At 40.5% G+C, this 21,715-nt stretch overlaps 1 protein-coding gene and 4 non-coding genes across 6 annotated transcripts; all 5 read right to left on the bottom strand.

Moving 5' to 3' along the window:
• Positions 1-5,045: 5,045 nt before the first annotated feature.
• LOC116634797 lies at positions 5,046-5,152 on the bottom strand. Its single transcript, XR_004300039.1, has one exon. It is a non-coding gene; the product is annotated as a U6 spliceosomal RNA (small nuclear RNA).
• A 4,699-nt stretch (positions 5,153-9,851) lies between these two features.
• On the bottom strand, positions 9,852-12,591 carry RPS12 (ribosomal protein S12). Of its 2 annotated transcripts, none has more exons than XR_004300029.1 (6): positions 12,501-12,558; positions 12,336-12,386; positions 11,907-12,153; positions 10,898-11,000; positions 10,358-10,459; positions 9,852-9,941 (listed from the first exon to the last, which is right to left on the bottom strand). XR_004300029.1 is itself a non-coding variant. In XM_032408311.1 (6 exons), exons 2-6 carry the CDS (start codon positions 12,347-12,349, stop codon positions 9,879-9,881), a joined length of 399 nt encoding a protein of 132 aa, XP_032264202.1. In that variant the 5' UTR covers positions 12,350-12,386; positions 12,501-12,591; the 3' UTR covers positions 9,852-9,878. The 2 variants fall into 2 exon arrangements, 1 of the variants encoding a protein (XP_032264202.1); XM_032408311.1 differs by having other exon boundaries at positions 12,037-12,153; positions 12,501-12,591.
• LOC116634806 lies at positions 10,065-10,194 on the bottom strand. Its single transcript, XR_004300048.1, has one exon. It is a non-coding gene; the product is annotated as a small nucleolar RNA SNORA33 (small nucleolar RNA).
• LOC116634808 lies at positions 10,547-10,623 on the bottom strand. Its single transcript, XR_004300050.1, has one exon. It is a non-coding gene; the product is annotated as a small nucleolar RNA SNORD100 (small nucleolar RNA).
• LOC116634802 lies at positions 11,747-11,819 on the bottom strand. The gene has a single exon (XR_004300044.1). It is a non-coding gene; the product is annotated as a small nucleolar RNA SNORD101 (small nucleolar RNA).
• Positions 12,592-21,715: the final 9,124 nt, after the last annotated feature.

Below are 21,715 nucleotides of genomic sequence, written 5' to 3' on the forward strand. Positions count from 1 at the left end.
GTTTTTTAAAGACACATCTTTCGGGACACCTGGGTGGCTTAGTTGGTTAAGCGTCTGCCTTCGGCTCAGATCATGATCCGAGGGTCTTGGGATCAAGCCCCGCGTCGGGCTCCTTGCTCAGCGGGAAGTCTGCTTCTCTCTCTGCCTGCTGCTCCCCCTGCTTGTGCTCTCTCTCTGACAAATAAAAAATCTTAAAAAAATAAATAAATAAAGACACATATTTGAACCTATTAGTTCACCTGTGTACTGAGGGCCCCACAAAGGTCTCTGTTGTAGATCTCTAATTCAGGAGACATCACTACTCTGTATCATGTTGTTGGCCTGGATAATATGGAACAAGTGCAGATCAGGAAAATACTGAATAGCCAAATTCCAAGTGCTGAACATTGCAAAAGGATGGCCTGTGGAAGCTTATGCATGTACATTTTAGTCTTGTATAAACACTCTTCCACATCTGTACATTCCTCTTGTGGGAGCCAACTAAATTGCCATCATTAACTTTTTTTCAGGCTCTAAAAAGTGTTTACGGACTCATAGTATGTTTGTGGTTCTCATCACTGATATTTTTCACTTACACGCATCAATTTACAAATACAATCCTTCTACATATATTAAGTACAGAATATTTTAATCTTCAACAAACTGACAAATCCTATAATCTCTCGGTTTATTCACACAGCCAAAGGCTTCTTGGGGCATGTCCTGGGATTCGGGACTCTGTCTTCTCAGCTGGAAAATGAGGGAATCAAACAAGACCATTTCTCAGGTCCTTCCATCTTAAAAATTTGGATTCTAACTGCACGTAGAGTCTACAGTGGGAAAAATTTCGTCGCTTCAGGCCTGAACTCCAGACCCAATTCTTTCTGGGCAAGAGAGAGCAACTTCTCCAGAAATATAGGGAGAAAGTAGCAAGGTCACATTTTGGTCAGCCCACAGTTACTTCAAAGACATAACACAACCAGAGGCAAGGTAACTACTGACTGTCAGAAAATAATTTACCACAATTGCTATGATTACTTTAGATGACAGTATTAAAGAATATCACTTGCGTCATTGTGTAGAATACTAAAATTCCCTAAATTTGCATCATTTAGCAATAAGGTAACTTTAGGAGGTGATCATGATAAGTATAATAGAAAAAAAAAATGTTCGCTAAATGATTAAGTCTAAGATAGAGCCTAGAATTATGTAAGAGTCCCTTCCTGGTAGACCCTCTTCAAAGGACTCAAATCAGACATGAAGCAATTTGGGGATTTCCTACAATGACAAAACGACAGAATAAAAGAAAGGTCTGTTATTTCTTTGCACAGTTGTTTGACTCTCATTATCAAGGTATCAAGGCAATAATCAAAGATTCAGAATTAGAAGGCTAAAAGGCACAGTTTACATACCCACTCAATTTTGTTTTGATTCCATGTTATTTGTATGTTGGGAGGATTTTGCTTGGTTATTTGTGTTCCAGTTTAGTTAAAGCAATATAAATGTTATTAAATATATTTTTTACTTGAATAAGAGTTTGCTTCTTTCATCCAAACTGGCTGTTAATCTCCAAATTTCAATGCCTTACGAGGAAGATAAAGTTAACCTATATACGTAGGATATAACTTTTTATTTTACTGCTCAGAGAAAAATTTTTAGCACACAAGCACAAGTCTGGGGACTGGCAATGATTATGAGCACTTTCATTTCAATAAAACACCACTGCAGTTGAGACCGTGATCACCAGAGAAAACAACTATCGGAGTTCTAGCCAACGCAAGAAAGGTGGAACTGGTCAGCTGATCTGCAACTCATTTATACGCAGTTTCAACTAATGATTTATAACATTAAGTGATAGCTGACCTTCCAAAATCAAAGGCAAATGTTGATATTCATTTTTTTAACTGAGGAAAATAATGTGTGGAGTAAATTAATAAATTCTTTCTACTAATTTATATATAAATTATACATAAACATACACTTCTCTCCCTCTCCTTCCCTCCCTGCCTTTCTCCCCTCTCCTTTCCTCCTCTCCCTCCTTCCTCTCCTCCTTCTTCCTCCTCTTCTTCTCCTTCCCCCTCCTCCTCTTTCTTCTTCTCCTTCCCTTTCTTCTTCTCCTTTTCCTCCCCCTCCTCCTTCTTCTTCTCTGTCTCCCTACCTCCTTATTCCCTCTGCCTAGGAGGAAGAATTTCCTCTGCCCTTCAAGGTCCTTTCAGCTGGACTAAGAATCAAATTAAACAAAATCAGGTTAACAAGAGAAAATAAATTTTCATCTCATACGTACAGGGAATCCACACAGACATGGAAATTCCAAAGACAGGCAAAATGAGGTATATATGTCATTCTGAACTTAAAGAGAAGGGTATAGGGGTCTGGGACTTCAAAGGGATGGAATGCAATTCACAAGAAAATGAAAAAGAGTGAATGTTTGGTAAACAAATGTTTGTTGGGCCACTCAGAAACAATGGGACACCAAGGACCCTGATCAAACAGGTCTTGCTAGGCTCCCCCCTGTCTACTACACCTAGTTCCCATTATAATGTAATTATCTGTGGTGATAGCTCTCTTTCTGGAACAAGTCCTCCATCTAGATTCTTTTTAGGGGCACCAGGGTGGCTCAGTTGGTTGCCCATCAGACTCTTGGTTTTAGCTCAGGTCATGATCTTGCAGTCGTGGGATCAAACCCTGCATGGGGCTCATGCTCAGTGCAGAGTCTGCTTCAGATTCTTTCTCCATCTCCCTCCCACTCTACCCATCCCTGCTCATGCTTGCTCTTTCTCCCCCTCTCTCTCTAAAATGAATAAAATCTTTTTTTAAAAAATGAATACATTCTTTTTAGACAATTGTGGAGGAAGTTAAGAACTTTTCCTGAATCTATTAGGTTTTGATTGCCTTTAACTCAGAAATAATCTTCATGCCAAAGTGTCCCATGTTGGGGCAGTCTGCCCTTGGTCCCCACAACTCCCTCTCCCATTTTCTATATCTTTTCCCCCATTCCTCCCCCTCCTTCCTCTTCTTCTCTAACCCCCAGGCCCCAGAAATAAAAGCTTGCTTTTAAAACGTCACCTTTATTTGCCACAAATGAACTGAACACTTACTTCCAAATTGTCATGACTAGAAAGTCCTGGGACTCATTGTTCAGGCAAGTTTCTGCTTCATTAAAGGAACCATTGCCCATTGTTCTCAAGTCATGATAGGAGAAATGCACTCAGTGGTTTTACTAGAAGACCAACTCATTTCTTACCTGTTTGATTTTTACTGCCACCCAACACGATAGTTGCAGGCTGCCACTGAACATTAGCCACATCTACATCTGTCCTGCATTCTACCCAGTGCTGCAGATGGCTGCCACACTCCCTGGAATGCTTTGAATGAGCCGGCCTCCCATGACAGCAGTAGGCCACGATCAAGGTCCTAACAAGGAGGATCTTTATGCCTTGATCACAATTACTTAAAAATCTGTAAGATTTACTATACATTGATTCCTCTCCATACAGGACTCCCAATTCTGCTTCTGCATGGTTCACATTATGCATGTTATCATTTCCATGCTTTAAAGTTTCTAGATTCTTTACATGACAGAAATTTAGAATACAAAATTTTGAACTGGATATCAAAATGCAGCTGGTGGCGTGGTTGGGAGAATAGTAAGCATAGCTGCCTTCAAAATGCAGCTTGTGGGTGGGGGTAGAAAAGGTTATTTCTTCTTTAAAATTATACATGTGGTCCCTCCTGAAATAACAGCATAACTGCATCATTTTATAAACCACGAGTGGGTAAGCACCCCCAGCAAGACACAACATGCACCCACTTAGCAAAACATCTGCTGACCCCTGGAACTCACCAAGTATATTCGAGCATCAAATCCAAAAGCGAAGACAGGGCTTTTAATTTGTAGCCTTTTGTATGTTAATATTTTATTTTCCCCTGATGAATATCATATTTATTTCTTTCTTTATGTGCATTTTGTTCCTTTTAATCTGGTGGCAGCACTGTGAAATATCACAGGCCGTTCACTCAGTATTTCGCTAACAAGCCAACCAGGTACAAACAGGATTTTTATATCCATTTGTAAATTTTAGTTGGGGGCAGTTGAGAGAAGGAAAAATAAAAAGACAAATACTACATTTGTGTAAGGTTTAATTCACATCACTTGTACAATACTGTGCTGTTGGCATGTGTCTTAATAAATAGGCTTCAAAAAGAAATTATTGCAATGTAAAAATAGTTTCACTGAATTCACGTGCTTTTTACTGTTCCCAGGTCTCAAAGTGGCTTTTAAAATGATTTTTCAGACTCTTAGAGCTCTGTACCCCATATTGTGATAGGATACATTTCTCTGCCCTGCTCCCTAGAGTGGAGCTGGAGTGAAGGGAGGCTGAGACAGCTTGGCACCATTCTAGTCTAAAAGAGGCCCAGCTTGAGAGATTCACTGTTGTTGCCAGAAAAAAAAGGAACATGAGAGATTGAAGTGTCAAAAGAAGCTGGGGAGTTTAAGCCTGAGAAGAAAACCCACAAATTAACTAGCTAACTTACCAGATAGACAAGCAGGTCAACTCTTGTTTATCCAACAGAAAATCTCTGAGTGCCTACCACACCAAGCACTACACAAGGCCCTCGAAACTCTGCATGGAACAAAGTCAATGCTCCCACGGAGTTACAGTGTGGACTGTAATCTCCAAAATACATGTTACCTTGATACACTCCAAATTATGCCCATTTTCCAAAATTGGCCTGCTCTGAAACCGTCTGGCCTTCAGGTAGCTCTAGACAAATCTCAGTGTGGAGGAAGAGAAGGAGTCTAACAGAAGCATACAATTACGGACCCAAACCTTTTTCTCTAGGAATGTGTTGCAGAGTTTCAATGTCTTAGTTGTATATAAAATAACCACAGTCACCTCTACTGACAGCCTCCTGGCACATAATGAAACCACCTCACCAGCTTGGGATCCTGGATTCAGCAATATCAGGGGGAAAAAAAAAAAAATGCAGCTAGTAGTAGTAAACTAAAGCCCAATAATCTTACTTCCGGGTGGGAGGAGAAGCTTTTCCTATGGGGAGCCTGCTGTAGTTAGTGCTGCTTCACGAATCTGCATGTCATCCTTGCGCAGCGGCCACGCTAATCTTTTCTGCATTGCTCCAATTTTAGTGTATGTGCTGTGGGAGGGAGAACTGTATTAGTGCTTGTTTTTGGATAGGTCCCTCACCAGGTACCAGCTTCTTACTGCCCTCTGCTGGTTAAATCTGAGTTCAGCCTTTTTTTTTTAATTTTTATTTCTTTTTAAGATTTTATTTATTTATTAGAGAGATAGCGAGAGCAGGAACATAAGCACACAAGCAGGGGGAGCGGGAGAGGGAGAAGCAGGTTTCCCGCCAAGCAGGGAGCCCGATGAGGGGCTCAATCCCAGGACCCTGGGATCATGACCTGAGCTGAAGGCAAAGGCTCAACAACTGAGCCACCCAGGCACCCGGAGTTCAGCCTTTTTAAACTTGTGTTTTAACCAACTGCTATTTTTTTTAAGATTTTTATTTATTTTTTGACAGAGCGAGAGAGTGAGAGAGGGAACACAAGCAGGGGGAGTGGGAGAGGGAGAAGCAGGCTTCCCACTGAGCAGGGAGCCTGACGTGGGGCTCGATCCCAGGACCCTGGGATCATGACCTGAGCTGAAGGCAGACGCTTAACCAACTGAGCCACCCAGGCACCCCAACCAACTGCTATTTTAGTAGACAAGTAAATAAATGCACTTGTTCACAAAACATTATTTTTTTTTTAATTTTTATATTAGTAGTACTTAATATTAACCCAAAGAGAGCCCTATACCATTATCTCGTTTCTTTAAATGTTTTCTTACTACAAAAGCAATACATTTTGAAGAAAAGATAAGCAAAAGGTAAACCAAAAAACCCACCTTTTCAGAAACCACTAAAACCTTGATGTATATCCTTATATTTATTTATTTACAAAATATGGTCCTATTGTACATTTTGAATATTGCTTTAAAAGTATATGAACAAATGTCCTTCATATTGTCCGTTTTTTAGGCACCATAATATCCCATTATGTAATTGTACATTTTAATCATTCTCCTACTTTAATGCCAAAAAAAGTATATTCTCATAGCCCTGTGATATACTAATAGCTATAATCATGCTTTCCCTTGTAATCCATCAATAAATGTGTGCTCTTAACTAAGGGCATTCTGAATTGATGCTGTACAATTTTTTTTCCTTTATCATCAAAAACTGAGTGGTTAACAGAACCTCTTGGATTGGCAGGGCCACGGGATGATCACTAGTGTCTCCACCTTTACATATTTCACTACCCAGTTTAGTTCATAAAGAGACTTGAAAGAGATTTTCTACCTATAGAAGTAGTTCTCTCTCTCCTCTTCGGCACTTTCCCTGTCCAAAGCTAATTTGCTGCGGAAACCAATTTAGGAATGCAGTGATGATGGTGACTGTGGAGTCAAAGAACAAAAGCAGAGGGATACTCTTAAGGAATACTTCATGCAAACCAGGAAAAAGCTGAGAAAATTGCCCCTTTTGTGTAAAGAATCCTCAGGATCACCTTCCTCCCTCATTTCTAAGCCTTTCCAAGCAAAAGCCAGATTGTAATGCAACCTCTATCAGCAGACTGTGGTTAGGTAGTGCAGGGTTTAGATAAACAGTTGACTGAAACACCTTGCTGGTGATAAAGCAGTTTGAATTTAGGTGTGCTTGTGCTATTTGAAGCATAAGCCTGTTGTTTTTTTAAAAGGACGCAAAACTTTTCCCCCTGGGGAGTGAACATCAGTCTGAATCCTTCTGGACACTCTGATGCATTAATATGTAGCCCAAGTCCCAAATGCCTGACCACTCTCTGAAAGATTAATCTTCAACTTTGACCTCCATCACCCCTCTGCCCCCAGCACTGGCAACCAGCAATGAGTCACACTTCACCCAATAGGTTCTCTGAGAGAGCCTGGCAGCCACCATCTTGGACACCTCCTCAGCCAGGCCACGATGCCTCCATTGCTCTTCCCGGAACTTAACTGCCTGAAAGTTCTGGCTTGTGGATTGAGCTTTCTGAGGACTGACTGGGAAGACAACGCCTTAGCCCTCTCAGCCCATCCCATCATCCGCATGGAGTGATGAAAGCTGTGATCCTATTTCCCTTCCTTGGCTAAATATCCTCACCCTCCTTCTCTGTGGGTCTCAGGAGTACATCAAGAGGCATTAAAAGCTTATTTGAACATATCCCTTGAACCATCTAAAACTCTGCCTACACAATGGTTCCGCTGCCTCTATAACCCAGTTGAAAATGAACAAATTCCTGTTTTTAACAGACACCAACTTAATACACCTGTCATTATTCCACTATGGATGTCCTGGTTTTTTTTTTAAAAAAGCATTTAAAGTGGCTTACCAAAAACACATGTAACAGAAATTTTAATAAAACCAGGACCAAGCAAAAATTTACAAAGTAGTAATAGAGTTAAGGACAAAGAAAACGGAGTATTTGGCTTGGAGGCTTCTTACAGCCAAAGTGAACAGGAATGCCCGTCTCACTGACCATAGGAGCAAGAAAACAGTATAGTGCTTGGCTCAGGTATGTTTGGGTCCATGAGGAAGTCCTCAATGAGTGCACACAGCAACTGGTTTCACAAAACTATCATTTTCCCAGTAAAAAAGGACACCTGCTTCGGCCTTGGCACTTTAGCATGGATGAGGGGCCTTGTGAATCCCATATAAGCAATACAGACAAATCACAATCTTAAGGTTGAAGTTACATTCGAACTGGGTTTTGAAAGGTAAGTAGACTGCCAGAGAAAATTGCAGTTCAGGCAGAATGAGCTCATAGAGCTACCATGAGAGCAGCGTGGACGCTAAGTCGAAGAGAGCAGTCACCCAACAGCGTTCAAGTTAGTTGAGCAGCTACTGCAGTCAACGAAGTCTGTGATGGCTATACAACGTAGAGGCAGGAGCAGAGGACGCCTGACGCCTCTGCCTTGAAAATTGGCAAACGCTTGGTGCAAAGCCTGATACACTAGATACTCAGTAACTACTTACCTCTAACTGACCACATTTTATGACCAAGTTCAGTTTGAGGTATACAAAAGTTGAGGTGCAAGTGGGTGTTCACAGGGTGCTCCCTAGTGCACACCATTTGTCCAGAATGGACCAAAACTAAAACAGGAACTCAGATTTAGAAAAAAGGAATCTAGGGCAGAAGCTACAGGAAAGGTCCCAGGAAGGCTGCACAGAAGTAAACAGGGCCACAGCAGAACTGTAGTTCTAGTGGAAAGGGAGAAGGGACCAAAGAGGAAGTGTAGCATAGCGTTCAAGTATGGACAGAAGTTATTCTAGAAAATGCAAGAGGGGAAGAGTAAAAGGCTGTGAAGCTATTGAATTTGACCATAAAGGTCTTGGTGACCACACTGACATTTAAGAGGACAAAGGCCAAAATAACAAAAGCAAATGAGGATAGAAACCATCTTGAGTGGTATTTTGAGGAACAGCCACAGCAATGAGTAGGCTTTCCACCTGAGGGGTCAGTGGATATGCAAATACCAAAAAATACCCAACGCTATCTAAGTCAAGGTGGAAGGTTAATATTCAGTTCGGCTTCGGTTTTCCCAACACACTAATCTCAAAAGAAGCCTGAGTGAAAAAATGGAAATGCAGGGTTGTACTCCGCCATCCTCCCTAGCACAGGCTACAGCATTCCCACGAACTGTCAAACCTAAGACAACGTTGGAAAAGTGTGTCTTGGCTACTACATCAACAGCTCCAACAGTGCCAGATACACTAAAAGACTCAACTGTTTGCTTCATAGATGTTGATATAAACCAGATTTCAAAGCAAATAGAAGTCCTTTCCTTAGAAATGCCAGATAGCTTGGGTTTACATTTAATGGTAGCAGATGGACCCCAGGGTACAGTATCTAAGGACACTATCCTTAAGGCTTTATGAACTACATTAGCTTTAGGGCTTTTGAGGCCATTCACTCCACAGTAGGTACCATGCAGAGAACAAGCAGCCTTTAGTGATACTAGAGGTTGCTACATTATCTAAAAGGTTGCTACATTATCTAAAGGCAGGCTTTAGAAAAGGCTTAAACCTGTAAATTCCCAACATACAAAAAAAAAAGTGAGCATTCAAAACCAGATCTGGCTCCCATTTAGCTTCATGTACCCCTGTAACTATACAGCAGTACTAGGAAACTAGGGTAGAGAAATTCAAAGTATCCCCTAGCTCCAGCAATTTAGCAAGCATTTGGACTGTAACATTTCCATTAATCCTAATTCATGCTTGCACCAACTTGGTCCAGGCCTGAAATACATGGGTCATCACTGACTCTCCCTATGGAAATTGAGACTTGAGTATACTGAAGCATATCCTGCTTCCGCGCTTAACACTTAAGTAACACCAAGGGTTAACAAAAGCCACGGACACGCTGACCTTTTCCAATGGGTACATCCCTATGCACTTCTGGACATCCTGTGTGTCCCACAGCCTAAATCCAAACCTGACCACCTTTGTACTTTTCTTTGATCAACTCGTTCAGCTTTTTCAACCTGCCATCAAGCTGCAGGATTACAAAGTTAACACCCACACCATGACTAGCCTCGGCCCATTTCTCCAGGTCCTAGGGCTGTCTAGTCTTCATTGTGACCAACAGCACACGTAAGAAACGCTGGCTGTCAATCACTATAAGGCTATCCTTACTTAGGTCATCCTGTTTTCAGTTGCTAACACTTTAGTCACTGACCCATTAGAGTAGGCTTTCATTTAGAAACCAGGAGACAAATAGGTTTCCAGTTATTTTGCTAACAGGGACCTTATCCTATTGCTCCAAATTAAAAAAAAAAAAAAAAAAAACAAAAAACAGGTGTGGAACAAGAACCAAGTTTATTTGTTCATTTCTTGCACTTGAAGTATTCCTCGATGACATCCTTCGCCTGAGACTCTTTGCCATAGTCCTAAAAAATAATTTAAAAAGATTTTAAATTAACATTTACAAACTCTACCAAGTTGTTAGCACTAGTTATATTGAAGTTTTACAAAATTACTTGTCTTATGAAAATGTTTCCATCATTAAAATTTCTTATAGCCATTTTCAGGGACCTTAAGGACTTCAAGGTCTTTAAGGCTCGTAACATGGCATTCCTATTGCCAGCGTTTTCTCAATTTCTGCAGAAACACATTCAAGTAAGCAGATTAATTGGCTGGCTTAATTACAGCCTATTTTCCTCTACTCAAAGGCAGAAAAGGAGATTTTAAAATGTTGAAAAATCACACATTTCTTAGGACATTCCCAACTTTCTGAAAAATTAAAGTTCTGCACAGAATTATGCAGCTCCCAGAACCTTCATCCCAGAAATAAATACTGACTTACCTTAACCACCACACAACTGCAACCAACCACTTTACGGGGTTTTCCCTCTCTGTCAATTTTACAGAGGCCTACCCATTCCCCTAGTTTCTTGTTGTCATCAACCTATTGAGATGAATTAAGAAAAAAAGAAAAATATCACCATATTAGCAAACATTAATGCTACTGACAATAAATCAGACCCAAAAGGTAGCTGTAGTCAGATAGGGTGACATGGCAGTTTCCTCACAACAATTCAGTAGAGGGAGCCAGTTGTCATCATGTACAGCCCCAAGATCACCTAAAAGCACTCTACCTCACCTCTGTTCTATACCAACACCAAAATTAGCAATTAATTCTACAGAAATAGAACATTTCTGTTACTAGCTTTACAGTCCAAGATAACAAGTCTAGGTGATGTTTTTCACACCACCAGAAAGCAAGGACACTTTCTTTACAAAATTTACTGATCAGATAAAACAGCATTAATCAAGACATAACCCTAACTGGCTCAATTTTCATTAAGCTAAAGCATCTCTTAATTCAGATAAATAGGTAACTTACCTTGATTAGGTTGATTTGGTGTTCAGCACAAAGGGCCTCCACCAACTTGACATACATAGGCTCATCACAGTTGGATGCAAGCACACAAAGATGGGCCTGGCGCCTGAAATGCAAAATCCAGTATAAGCTAAAACTCAAGTCTGAATCTACTACTCTCGGAACTTTTACAAGGGATTTATCTTTGCAATCACTGGCAAAACACAAGCAACACCCCACTGGAGAATACATTGCTACAGTTTGAGGAACCTGTTAAAGAGCATAGATCCATTCATCGACAACATCAAGCCTCAGGTAACTCCCCAAAATACTAAATTTATATAGAATTAGTTACCAATTTGTGGGCAAAGCAGTATCATGCTTTCTTGCAAGCCACTTAAAACACGTTTACGAGCTATTGTGTGAAACACAAACTACCACTATTAAGAGTTGTTACCCAGAAATTAGTATGTGCAGCACTGCCATTGCACAAATAGTGCAGGGGACACATCAGGACCTGAAGGATTTCCAACAAGAGCGCTATTCCCAGTGGATTCAAGTGGCTAGTCTACACCAAAGTGAGTTGAATGAACTTAAATTTACTAACAAATTCTTAAAGTGCACTAAAATTCAGCTTAAATAGTTAACACGTGTTGTTTTGCCCATACAACCAGCCCAAGAACTAAACGGATGTATTTACAAACGCTCCATATTTTTTGTTTCTACAGCTACTACCTTCTCATTTGAAAGTCCAGGTGCTTCTGCAACATTAGCTTGAAATTCCCTAGTTTAATATGATGGTTCGATTTTTGTAAACTGCCAAACGAGGATTCTTATCTGTCCTTTAAGCGAAATTAGCCCCACAACGTACAGGTTTGTCAGACTGTTATGTTTCACTCATAAAAAGAGTGAAGGGGTATCCGACAATTTAAGTCATCATTCAAACACTGTAGTTAAAAAAATCAAATACTCATTCCCATTCCAAACAGAAACCCACAAACTTTGTGGGCTACATAGATCTGAGTTCTGATACCTTTTCCTAGGTTTCCTGTAGGACGGATGCCATTCACAACTTTTGTGCTAACACCATGAACTTCACGCTTTCTTGGTTGCAGTTTTGTTCCGGTTCCAACAACCCACAGTATTGAGACTGATACACGTACTTGTCTAAGGCTTTGGCAGCTTCGCGAATTCCACGTGCTAGGCCATCGTGGATGAGGGCGGTCTTCAGCACCTCTTGTAAAGCAGTATTAACGTCCATTACACCTCCAGCAGCAATGCTGAAATGCAGCAAATCAAGTGAAAACCATCAGTAAATTCCCCACACAACACTTAAGACCCTGGACTCAATAATCATATGAGATACATCAGGTGCCGTTAAGGCGCCGCGGCCTACCCTGACCCCGCACCGCCCGCTCACTGTCCACGCCCTCCCCGCACCAGACCCCCACCCTGGGCTCACCCTTCCTCGGCCATGGCGGTGGATTACGAGTGTAGCCGAATCTTGACTGCACTGTAATACAAAAACAAAAAAGAGAAACCAGTTGGCTAAAACAGCTCAGCCAAGAACCAATCCCTGCCAAAAGCGACAAACGCACAACTACCACCCCAACCTCGCTCAACTCACCGCGACCTTCCGCCTCCGCACCACTCGGCGGCGGCAGGGAAAGAGATTGTACGCGCCCGCATGACGGTATTTAAGGGCTTCCCAGGACCCCTGTGCGCATGTGCACTCCTTTTCATGAAAGAGGTGGCTCTGGTGGTGCCGGTCCTCAAGAATTTCTGTTTCCGGATAGAGGCGGTTCTGAGACAAGAGTATTCCTAGTCTTCTGACTCTGCGCTGCTGGTTATTGACACGCGCAACAGGCACCAACGCGGGCAGCCTCACACCACCCTTCCCCGCCGGAGGCGTGGTCTACGGAGGCCCAGAAAGCTCGTTCTACGGAGCGCGAGAGGGGCCAAGCGCGTCTGCGCTGTCCTGTTAGGTCTCTGGCCCTTCCTCTCCTCGCTAAGTCAGTTTTAAGTTTTGTCACGCTACATTGTAATTTTTTTTGTCGACCTCACTAATTGGGCCTTCCTGCATGGCACGCTCTCCCTTCGCTTCTAAGTCTCTCTAAATGTCTGCGAATGTGTCGTTTTGTGGGTGGTCCACATTTGTTGTGAAACGAAAGCCAGCACGTTTTCAATACTAAGCACATGGTAAATTCCACTTTACCGGCGATGTGTTAGTAGAGTGGAACCTTAGGTGGTTCGTTACGGTTTCTAAATGTAGTTGGTTCTAAATGAAATTTTTTCTTTCTTTTTTTTTAACGCTAGATTGTCCCCTAAATTCGTAATCCCGTGCAAATCGGGATTCAGTAGGTGCATTAAAAACGCCTACAATGTGCCAGACACAGGAACTGGGTCCGGAATAATAGTGATGAGAACGTGGTCTTTGAGAAATCCGGAATTAATTTTGCCATGCAGGACTGGCGGAGTTAGACGTGGAATCTGAGGACCCTAGAACTCTTATTACCAGAAGCAGCCTTTTGAATTTTGCATTTATTGGCCATTCTCCTACGCCCATTTCAAAACGCAAATATATGAAATACGGCCGCGTATTCTCAGCACAGTCTCTCTCTTTTTTTTTTAACTTCCTCTCCTGACAAGTCTCCAAGCCAGTCAGCAATTAGGCTTTTGATAAGTGCCGGTACCGTGGATACAGTGAGACGAGTGCTGTGAGAAAACAAAACTGAGTAACATGAGTGCGGGGCAGAACTAACCAGAACAACAGAGACATACTGGAATTTTAGTAAATTTATATAGTTCATTTTTACCTTTTTGAATGCTTACAGATTTTCGTTTTTAAAGTGTTGAGCTGTTTCTATTCGTAATTCATCCTAAAAGGCTGCTCACTTATTTGTTGATTTAATTACCTATTGAACATTTGCTTAAAAAAAAAAACTACCGAGTTTATAAGAATGAGATTTATTTCTGCCGCTCTCACAGATTGTAGTAGGATTAAGATTCGAACCAAAGATTAGAATACCTAAACGCCACAGGGAAGGTACAAAGTGGCATGGGGGTTTGAGAGTGGGGATGATGTGGAAAGATAAAGGTGAATTTGAGACTGTGGCAACATTTGAAATGGGAAAACAACAACAAATGAAAGGGTTCCAAAGAGGGAGCATGAGAGAAAAGGACAGGGTATTCTAAGAGAAGGAGAGAGTGAGGCAAAGGCACAGATGCCTCCTTTGCTTTTTTGGAAGTTATCACACCACCCTTGTATTTTCAAAAGAGAATGTGGTCGTTTCAGCAATTTCTAATTATCTAAAGTTAATAAAATTTAATGTGCTAAGCATTAGATTTCATATCCAATTTCTCCGTGCCCTCCCAAAACAAATCTTAGAGAGAAGGCAGAGAATTTGGTGAAAACTCAAGAAACATAAAAGGGGATAATAATTTGCAAACAATGTATTTATACAGAGAGAAAACAATTAAGTACCTTTTCGCTTGTGTTGTTGATTTCTGTCTTCTAGCAGCTGGTAGTCTTATGTAGATTCAACTATCATGGGCCTATGCCTTAATATTTCACCTTATGAATACCTTTTCTATCAGTTGTAACCCTCTTTCCTAAGAACCAGACCAATTTTTTTTTTTTTTGAAGTTCTAGTATATAGCTGTTTTTAATCCTAGGAATGAACTTAAAGGACACAGTGGTGATTCAAGGATTCTTTAATATAAATTTTCTTAGTTCACTTGCTTAAGGTTACCTCCTTTCAATTTTAGATATTGCCAAAGGTGGAAGACAATACTACAGAGACTAAAGGCCAGAGTCACTCTTATACCAGCAGATTATAATACTTATAAAAAGTACACAAATGAGCATCTGAAATACCCATGAAAGGTAAATTCTAAAGTTTGTTTTAGGAACAAAAAATAATAGTAAGTGATTTTGTTTAGCACTTTCTATGTGCCAACTAATGTGCTAAATTATTATGTTTTCTCCCTTGATTGTCCTTGAGACCCTACATGGTAGTGGTGGTATTAGCCTCCTTTAACAAAGGAAGGAAATAAGCTTAGAGAGTTGCTCAAGCTCACACAGCTAGTAAATGCAGACACTGGTATTTGAGCCCAATGGACTTCAAAAGCTCATGCTTCCAACCCCTCATCCATTTGAATGATTGCCCAAATGTGGATGATCACAGAATTCAATAACTCTTCACATCTGAAGTTGGGAACAATGCAACTGGTTCTACTTCATTGTGCTAAAAAGCTGGATAGATGGAGAAAGGGAATATTGCAGTGTTGGGCATAAAAAGAGAACAGTAGAAATTTGCATTCCTGATCTTAGTAGATATTTTATTAGTTTGCTACAGTTGCCACAACAAAGTATCAAAACCTGGGTGACTTAAACAATAGAAAGTTATTATCTCACAGTTCTGAAGGCCAGTAGTCTGAAATCATGGTGTCTGCATGGTTGGTTCCTTCTAAGGCTGTGAGGGGGAATCTGCTCATTCCTGACTCCTAAATTCTGGAGGTTTGCCAGAAATCTTGGTGTTCCTTGGCTGTGGCAGCATAATTCCATCTTCACATGATATTCTCCCTGTCTTTGTCCAATTTTTTTTTAATAGGGATACTAGTTATCTTTTTTTTAAAAGATTTTATTTATTAATTTATTTGAGAGAGAGAGAGCGAGTGAGAGAGAGCACAAATGGGGGAGGGGGGGGGCAGAGGAAGAGGGAGAAGCAGACTGCTGGCTGAACAGGGAGGCCGCTGAGGGGATCTGAGATCATGACCAGAGCAGAAGGCAGATGCTTAACCAACTGAGCGCCCCAGGTGCCCCAAGGATACTAGTTACCTTGTATTAAGGGCCTACCTTACTCTGTTATGACCTCATCTTAACTAATTACATTTAAAACAACCCTCCAAATAGGGTCTTGATATCTGGTGTTGGGGGTTACGACTTGAACACATGTATTTCAGGGAAACACAATTCAGCCTATAACAGATGTTAGAAGAAGAGATATAGGACAGATTAAATGATAGAAAAGATCTTTGAGTTAAACTACAGCAAACTAACTTGGAAGATCAGAGCTGGGAAGAGAAGCTGGGTCAGGGCCCATTAAAGATTTTATATCTTGGAGTGATGGGGACCAGCTGAGCTGAGTTCAAATTTCAGCTCACTCTGTGGCCTTGGGCAAATTACTTTTCTGAGCCAGCAAAATCCTGATAATACTATAAAATTTTGTGAAGATTAAATGGGATGGCTGTTTAAAGTGTTTACCACTGTGCCTGTGGATGTAGTTATTTATCTTATAGAGAACTTCATATAAAAATATATGGAGGGGCGCCTGGGTGGCTCAGTCATTAAGAGTCTGCCTCTGGCTCAGGTCATGATCCCAGGGTCCCCCTTGTTGGGCTCCTCGCTCAGTGGGGAGGCTGCTTCTCCCTCTCCCTCTGCCACTCCCCCTGCTTGTGCTCTCTCTCTCTCTGTCAAATAAATAAATAAAATCTTTAAAAAAAAGAAAGAAAATATATGGAAAGGTTCTTAAGTATTACTTTCTCTTGCCCTAAACCACCCAGCACTTAGTACAGTGACTTGCATATTGGAATAACCAAACTAATGTGTACTGAGTGAACACATCAAATTAAATAAGTTTAAAGAAGCAATTGGGTAGATGGCATACCTAAAAGAAAGCCATGTTGAAAACTATAGATAACTAAGAACTAGAGCGAGATAAATTAACATCTCTTGTGAATTAGTGGGAGGTTTTGGGCATCCCAGAAAACCACATTTAATTTGAAAACTTTTTAAATGTCCCTACTTTGGGGGAATAGAAAATAAACCCAATGGGTGGAAATGGGAGCTAAGAAATAGGAGAAAACTCAGGAAATATTATCCTGCTGCAGCTCAGGATCATATAGGCCTAGTCTTGGCTTATGTAGCATGTGGTTTTAAACATACTACAGAAAATTAGTTGTAGCTGAAGAGAGGTTTAGGCCAAAGAAGTTAGAATCCTATTATATCAAGGGAAGAATCAAAGGAGAAAGAAAAGTTGGTAAGAGGGAAGAGAATGAAAAAGAAAATAAGAAACGAGATGAATAAGAATGGAATAAATTAATAAAGACACCTGGTCATAGCTTGTAAAGTTAATATGTAAGGCCTGTAATTGGAAAACCTAGTTTATTAGAGGGGAAATGGTTATAGGAGAGAATGGGGCTAGATGATTAAAAAGCTGAGTATGAAGCCTATGTTAACAGTTTACATATTTTGCAGGTTTGTGTGATTCTTATCTAACTTTTCGTAAGTCTTTTTTTATAAAGATTTTATTTATTTATTTGACAGAGAGAGAGTGAGAGAGAGAGCACAAGCAGGGGGAGCAGAAGGCAGAGGGAGAAGCAGGCTCCCTGCTGAGCAAGGAGCCAGACACAGGGCTCAGTCCCAGGACCCTGAGATCATGACCTGAGCCGAAAGCAGCCGCTTAACTGACTGAGCCACCCAGGTGCCCCAAACTTTTCATAGGTCTTACTAAGAATGTTTGCTCTGTCCTTGTTGTTATTGCTACCACATGCTCCCCAGAGCTCTTTGGGTGCTGTTGCTTCTTGCTACAGCACAGATTCAGAATTAGTGGGAACTAAACATACTGAGGAAGATAATTAGAGATAACACTTAAGATATGTGAATAAATTAACTATAAACCAGCAACACGGGTAATTTATAAATGAAAAAGAGTAGTAGCCAATAGAGCAAACCCTAAATTCACATTAAATGTATTCATTTGGGATACAAGGAGGACCTGAGTGTGTAGACCTCCAGATCCCAATGCTGCTTTCTTTAGACTAGATCTGCTGTTATCTGTGTAACATTTCTTTTAAATAATGGGTCCTGATTCTCTAAAATGTGTTCGATGGCTGCAGTTTTTATTAGAGAACCACTGGAATAAAACCAGGATGACTCTTGTCCTTAGAACTAGAGCTACATTAAAGAGAGAAAAAAGTCCTAGTCACCTAACCAGTTCTAACCCCAAACAATGAAGTTAAAGGGCAGACTGATGATTCAAGAATTCTTTATGTCGACTCCTTCTCTCTATCATTTTCTGACTCTGTAGCCTTGGTCAAAATGCTCCTAGTCTCTTCAAGTGCCTCGTCTGCAAAATGTAGTGGGGAATTGAATGAGATGCTCTTAAAGACTCTTGGTTTGGACATTCTATACTATCATTTTGCAACAATAATTTTAACTTCTAGTAAATGCTGAACACTTATGCAGTCTGCTCTATTCATTTTTTGATATCATAAGACTTCAGCACATGACACTGAGTTATAGCTGATGCCAACTTTCCTCCTGTGTATACAAGTTATAGATGATCTCTTTATTTGTAAATGACGGTTTCTGCTTTCTTATATTAGAATAAGAAAGCATGTTCATTGTAGAAAATTTGGATAATACTGTATCAATTATAGTTCTTTGCATACAACTGAATGACCTATGGCCAACATTAAAAAAAAAATGAATCTACCGATAAGCTATTAGATGGCTCAGAGAATTAAAGGGTTTGCTGAGTAATCAAGTTTGAGGAATAGTAGAAACAGGATGGTTCTAGGGATCTTGGTTATAGGAGCTATGGAAAGTCTCGTAAGGCAGTGCTTCTCAAACTGCCTGACTATATGGAGATTTTTCACCCAATCCAGCACATAATAAAATACAACACAACTCCTAGGAGCTTCTGCAAGACTAACCATCTTGCAGATAACAAATGTAAGCTTAAAAAATTTCAAACAATTACCTAAAGACACTGAACAGTAACCAAAAGTAGACAGAACTGGGGGAGGGAGGGTGAGGATGGTGGTCAACACTTGCAAAAAGAATGGCAGTGGCTGACCTCCCATTTTTATGGCTTTTAGTATAAGGGCAGACCCCAGTCAGTGCCACGTGGGGCAACTAATTGTCAAAATTTTGTTTTACTTCTTAGAAAATCAGAGAGCAGAGTTTAGAGCAACCACATCTACTAGAAATGGAGGTTCAGGGAAAATCCCAGAAAGGAGAGACTCTGAAAAAGGAAAACCACTATTCTATGTATTAACTCTGTCTAAATGGCTGGCTTTTAAACTACACGTATGTGGGGCAGATTCTTAGCAATGTAGCCAAGGTGAAACAAATGCACAGCAATTTCAGCTGCTTCCTACTGGGGAAACATATAAAGTCTAAGTCAAGGCAAGTTAAATCTTGATAACATTTTTTTAAAAATCAATATTATTTGAAGAAAACAACAGAATTCAGAGTCCGTGCCATGTATTACTCATGGTGCCCTTGAAATGATATAAAATTATTACATATACTAAGAAACAGGAAAACATGACTCTTACACAAGAGAAAAGGCAATGTGGAAACTGAATCCAAAGTAATCAAAATGTTAAAATTAGCAGAATTTTAAAGCAGCTATTAAAATGTGCTCAAGAATGTAAAAAAAACTAATTCTCATAATGAATGGGCAAATAGGAAAAAGCATAAACTGTAAAAGAAGATCAAATAGAAATCTGAGAATTAAAAAATAAAATGTGAGAAATTTATTGGAAGGGCTAGCAGTAGACTGAAGATGACAAAAGAAGGACTCAGTGAATTTTAAACAGTCTGAAATTATCCAATGTGAAGAACAGAGAGAAAAACTATTGAACTGAAAAAAAGTGAATAGAGCTGCAATGATCTGTGGGACAAAATCAAAAAAATCTAACATATGTATAATTAAATGCATATTTCTAACATTTTTGCAATTGGAGTGCCAAAAGAAGACAAAGAATGAGATAGGGAAAAAATATTTGAAAAAGTCATGTCCAAATCTTCCAAAATTTCATGAAACACATACATTTACAGTGCACCCCAAGAAGTATAAATACAAATAGAGGAGGAGTTAAGATGATGGAGGAGTAGGAGGACCTTATGCTTGCCTCTTCCCTTGAACATAGCTAGATAATTCTCAAATCATTCTGGACACCCAGGAAATCAATCTGAGGACAGAGAGAACTACCTGCACAACTAGAGGGAGAAAAGAGGCCACACCATGGAAGGTAGGAGGTGCTGTGATGTGATTAAGGGGAGAAAAGAATTGTGGATGTTATGGAGAGGAGGGAGCCCTGATCACAGAGAGGAGAGAGAGAGAGAGAGCAGCATGTGGGGGATTGCATAAGAAAAGCACTTGACCAAAACCACTGACTGAGAAAATGAGAAGGGCTAATTATAGCAGGTTTTTACAAGCAGCGTAGCTGAAAGTCTGGTTTTATTTATTTATTTTTTAAAGATTTTATTTATTTATCTGACAGAGAGAGACACAGCGAGAGAGGGAACACAAGCAGGGGGTGTGAAGAGGGAGAAGCAGGCCTCCCACAGAACAGGGAGCCCGATGCGGGGCTCGATCCCAGGACCCTGGGATCATGACCTGAGCCGAAGGCAGACGCTTAATGACTGAGCTACCCAGGCGCCCCGAAAGTCTGGTTTTAGAAGTCTGCATCATCACCAGGGTAAAGCCTGGTGGTCACAGCAATGCTCCTGTGAAGGAGATGGAGGACAGAGGTCAGAGAGTGGAAGCATCCTCTGAGGATCCCCTGGGTCCTGCTGGGAGAGACAGTTCCCCTTCTTGAAGTACATTTGGGAGAGGTGGCCCTGCCTCTCAGGGAACAAAAGAGTGGGAGGGCTCCACTGAACTGCCGCATTCATTAGCATACAAGAAGAGGCGCCTGAGGGTAACTAACCTGGATGCCAGCTTTTTGCTGTGCTTTAGCATAAACTCCAAGCCCTTGTGCAGTCCTGTGACTGCTATTCTGGGACAAACCACAGTGGGGCAAGATCATCCGCCAGAGGACCAGCGCGGGCCCACACCATGCTCAGTCCCTAAATGAAGGAGAGATAAAGAGTTTCCCAGACACACAAAAACTAAAGGAGTTTGTGACCACAAAACCAGCGCTGCAAGAAATATTAAAGGGGACTGTGAGTGGGAAAGAAAGACCAAAAGCAACAAAGACTAGAAAGGAGTAGAGAAAATCTCCAGAAACAATGAATTTACAGGTAATACAATGGTGCTAAATTCATATCTATCAATAATCACTATGAATGTAAATGGACTAAATTCTCCAGCCAAAAGACATAGGGTATCAGAATGGATTAAACACACACACACACACATACACACAAAATCAAGACCCATCTATATGCTGCCTTTAAGAGACTCATTTTAGACCTAAAGACACCTGCAGATTGAAAGTGAGGGGATAAGGAAACATCTATCATGCTAATGGGTGTGAAAAGAAAGCTGGAATAACCATGCTTATATCAGACAAACTAGATTTTAAACCAAAGACTATAACAAGAGATGAAGAAGGGCACTATATCATAATAAAGGGGTCAATCCAACAAGAAGATCTAACAATTGTAAATATTTATGCCCGAATTTGGGAGCATCCAAATATATAAATTAATTAATAACAAACATAAGGGAACTCATTGGTAATAATACAATAATAGTAGGGGATTTTAACACCCCACTTATAGCAATGGACAGATCATCTAAGCAAAAAACCAACAAGGAAACAATTGCTTTGATTGACACACTGAACCAGATGGACTTAACAGACACATTTAGAACATTTCATCCTAAAGCAACAGAATACACATTCTTTTTGAGTGCACAAGGAGCATTCTCCAGAATAGATCACATACTGGCTCACAAATCAGGCCTCAACAACTACAAAAAGACTGAGATCATACAAAGCATATTTTCACACCACATGCTATGAAATTTGAAGTCAACCACAAGAAAAAATTTGGGAACCCACTAATACATGGAGGTTAAAGAACATCCTACTAAAGAA

Source organism: Phoca vitulina, unplaced genomic scaffold (genome assembly GCF_004348235.1).
Source record: "Phoca vitulina isolate PV1807 unplaced genomic scaffold, GSC_HSeal_1.0 scaffold9, whole genome shotgun sequence".
NCBI classification, from domain to species: Eukaryota; Metazoa; Chordata; class Mammalia; order Carnivora; family Phocidae; genus Phoca; species Phoca vitulina.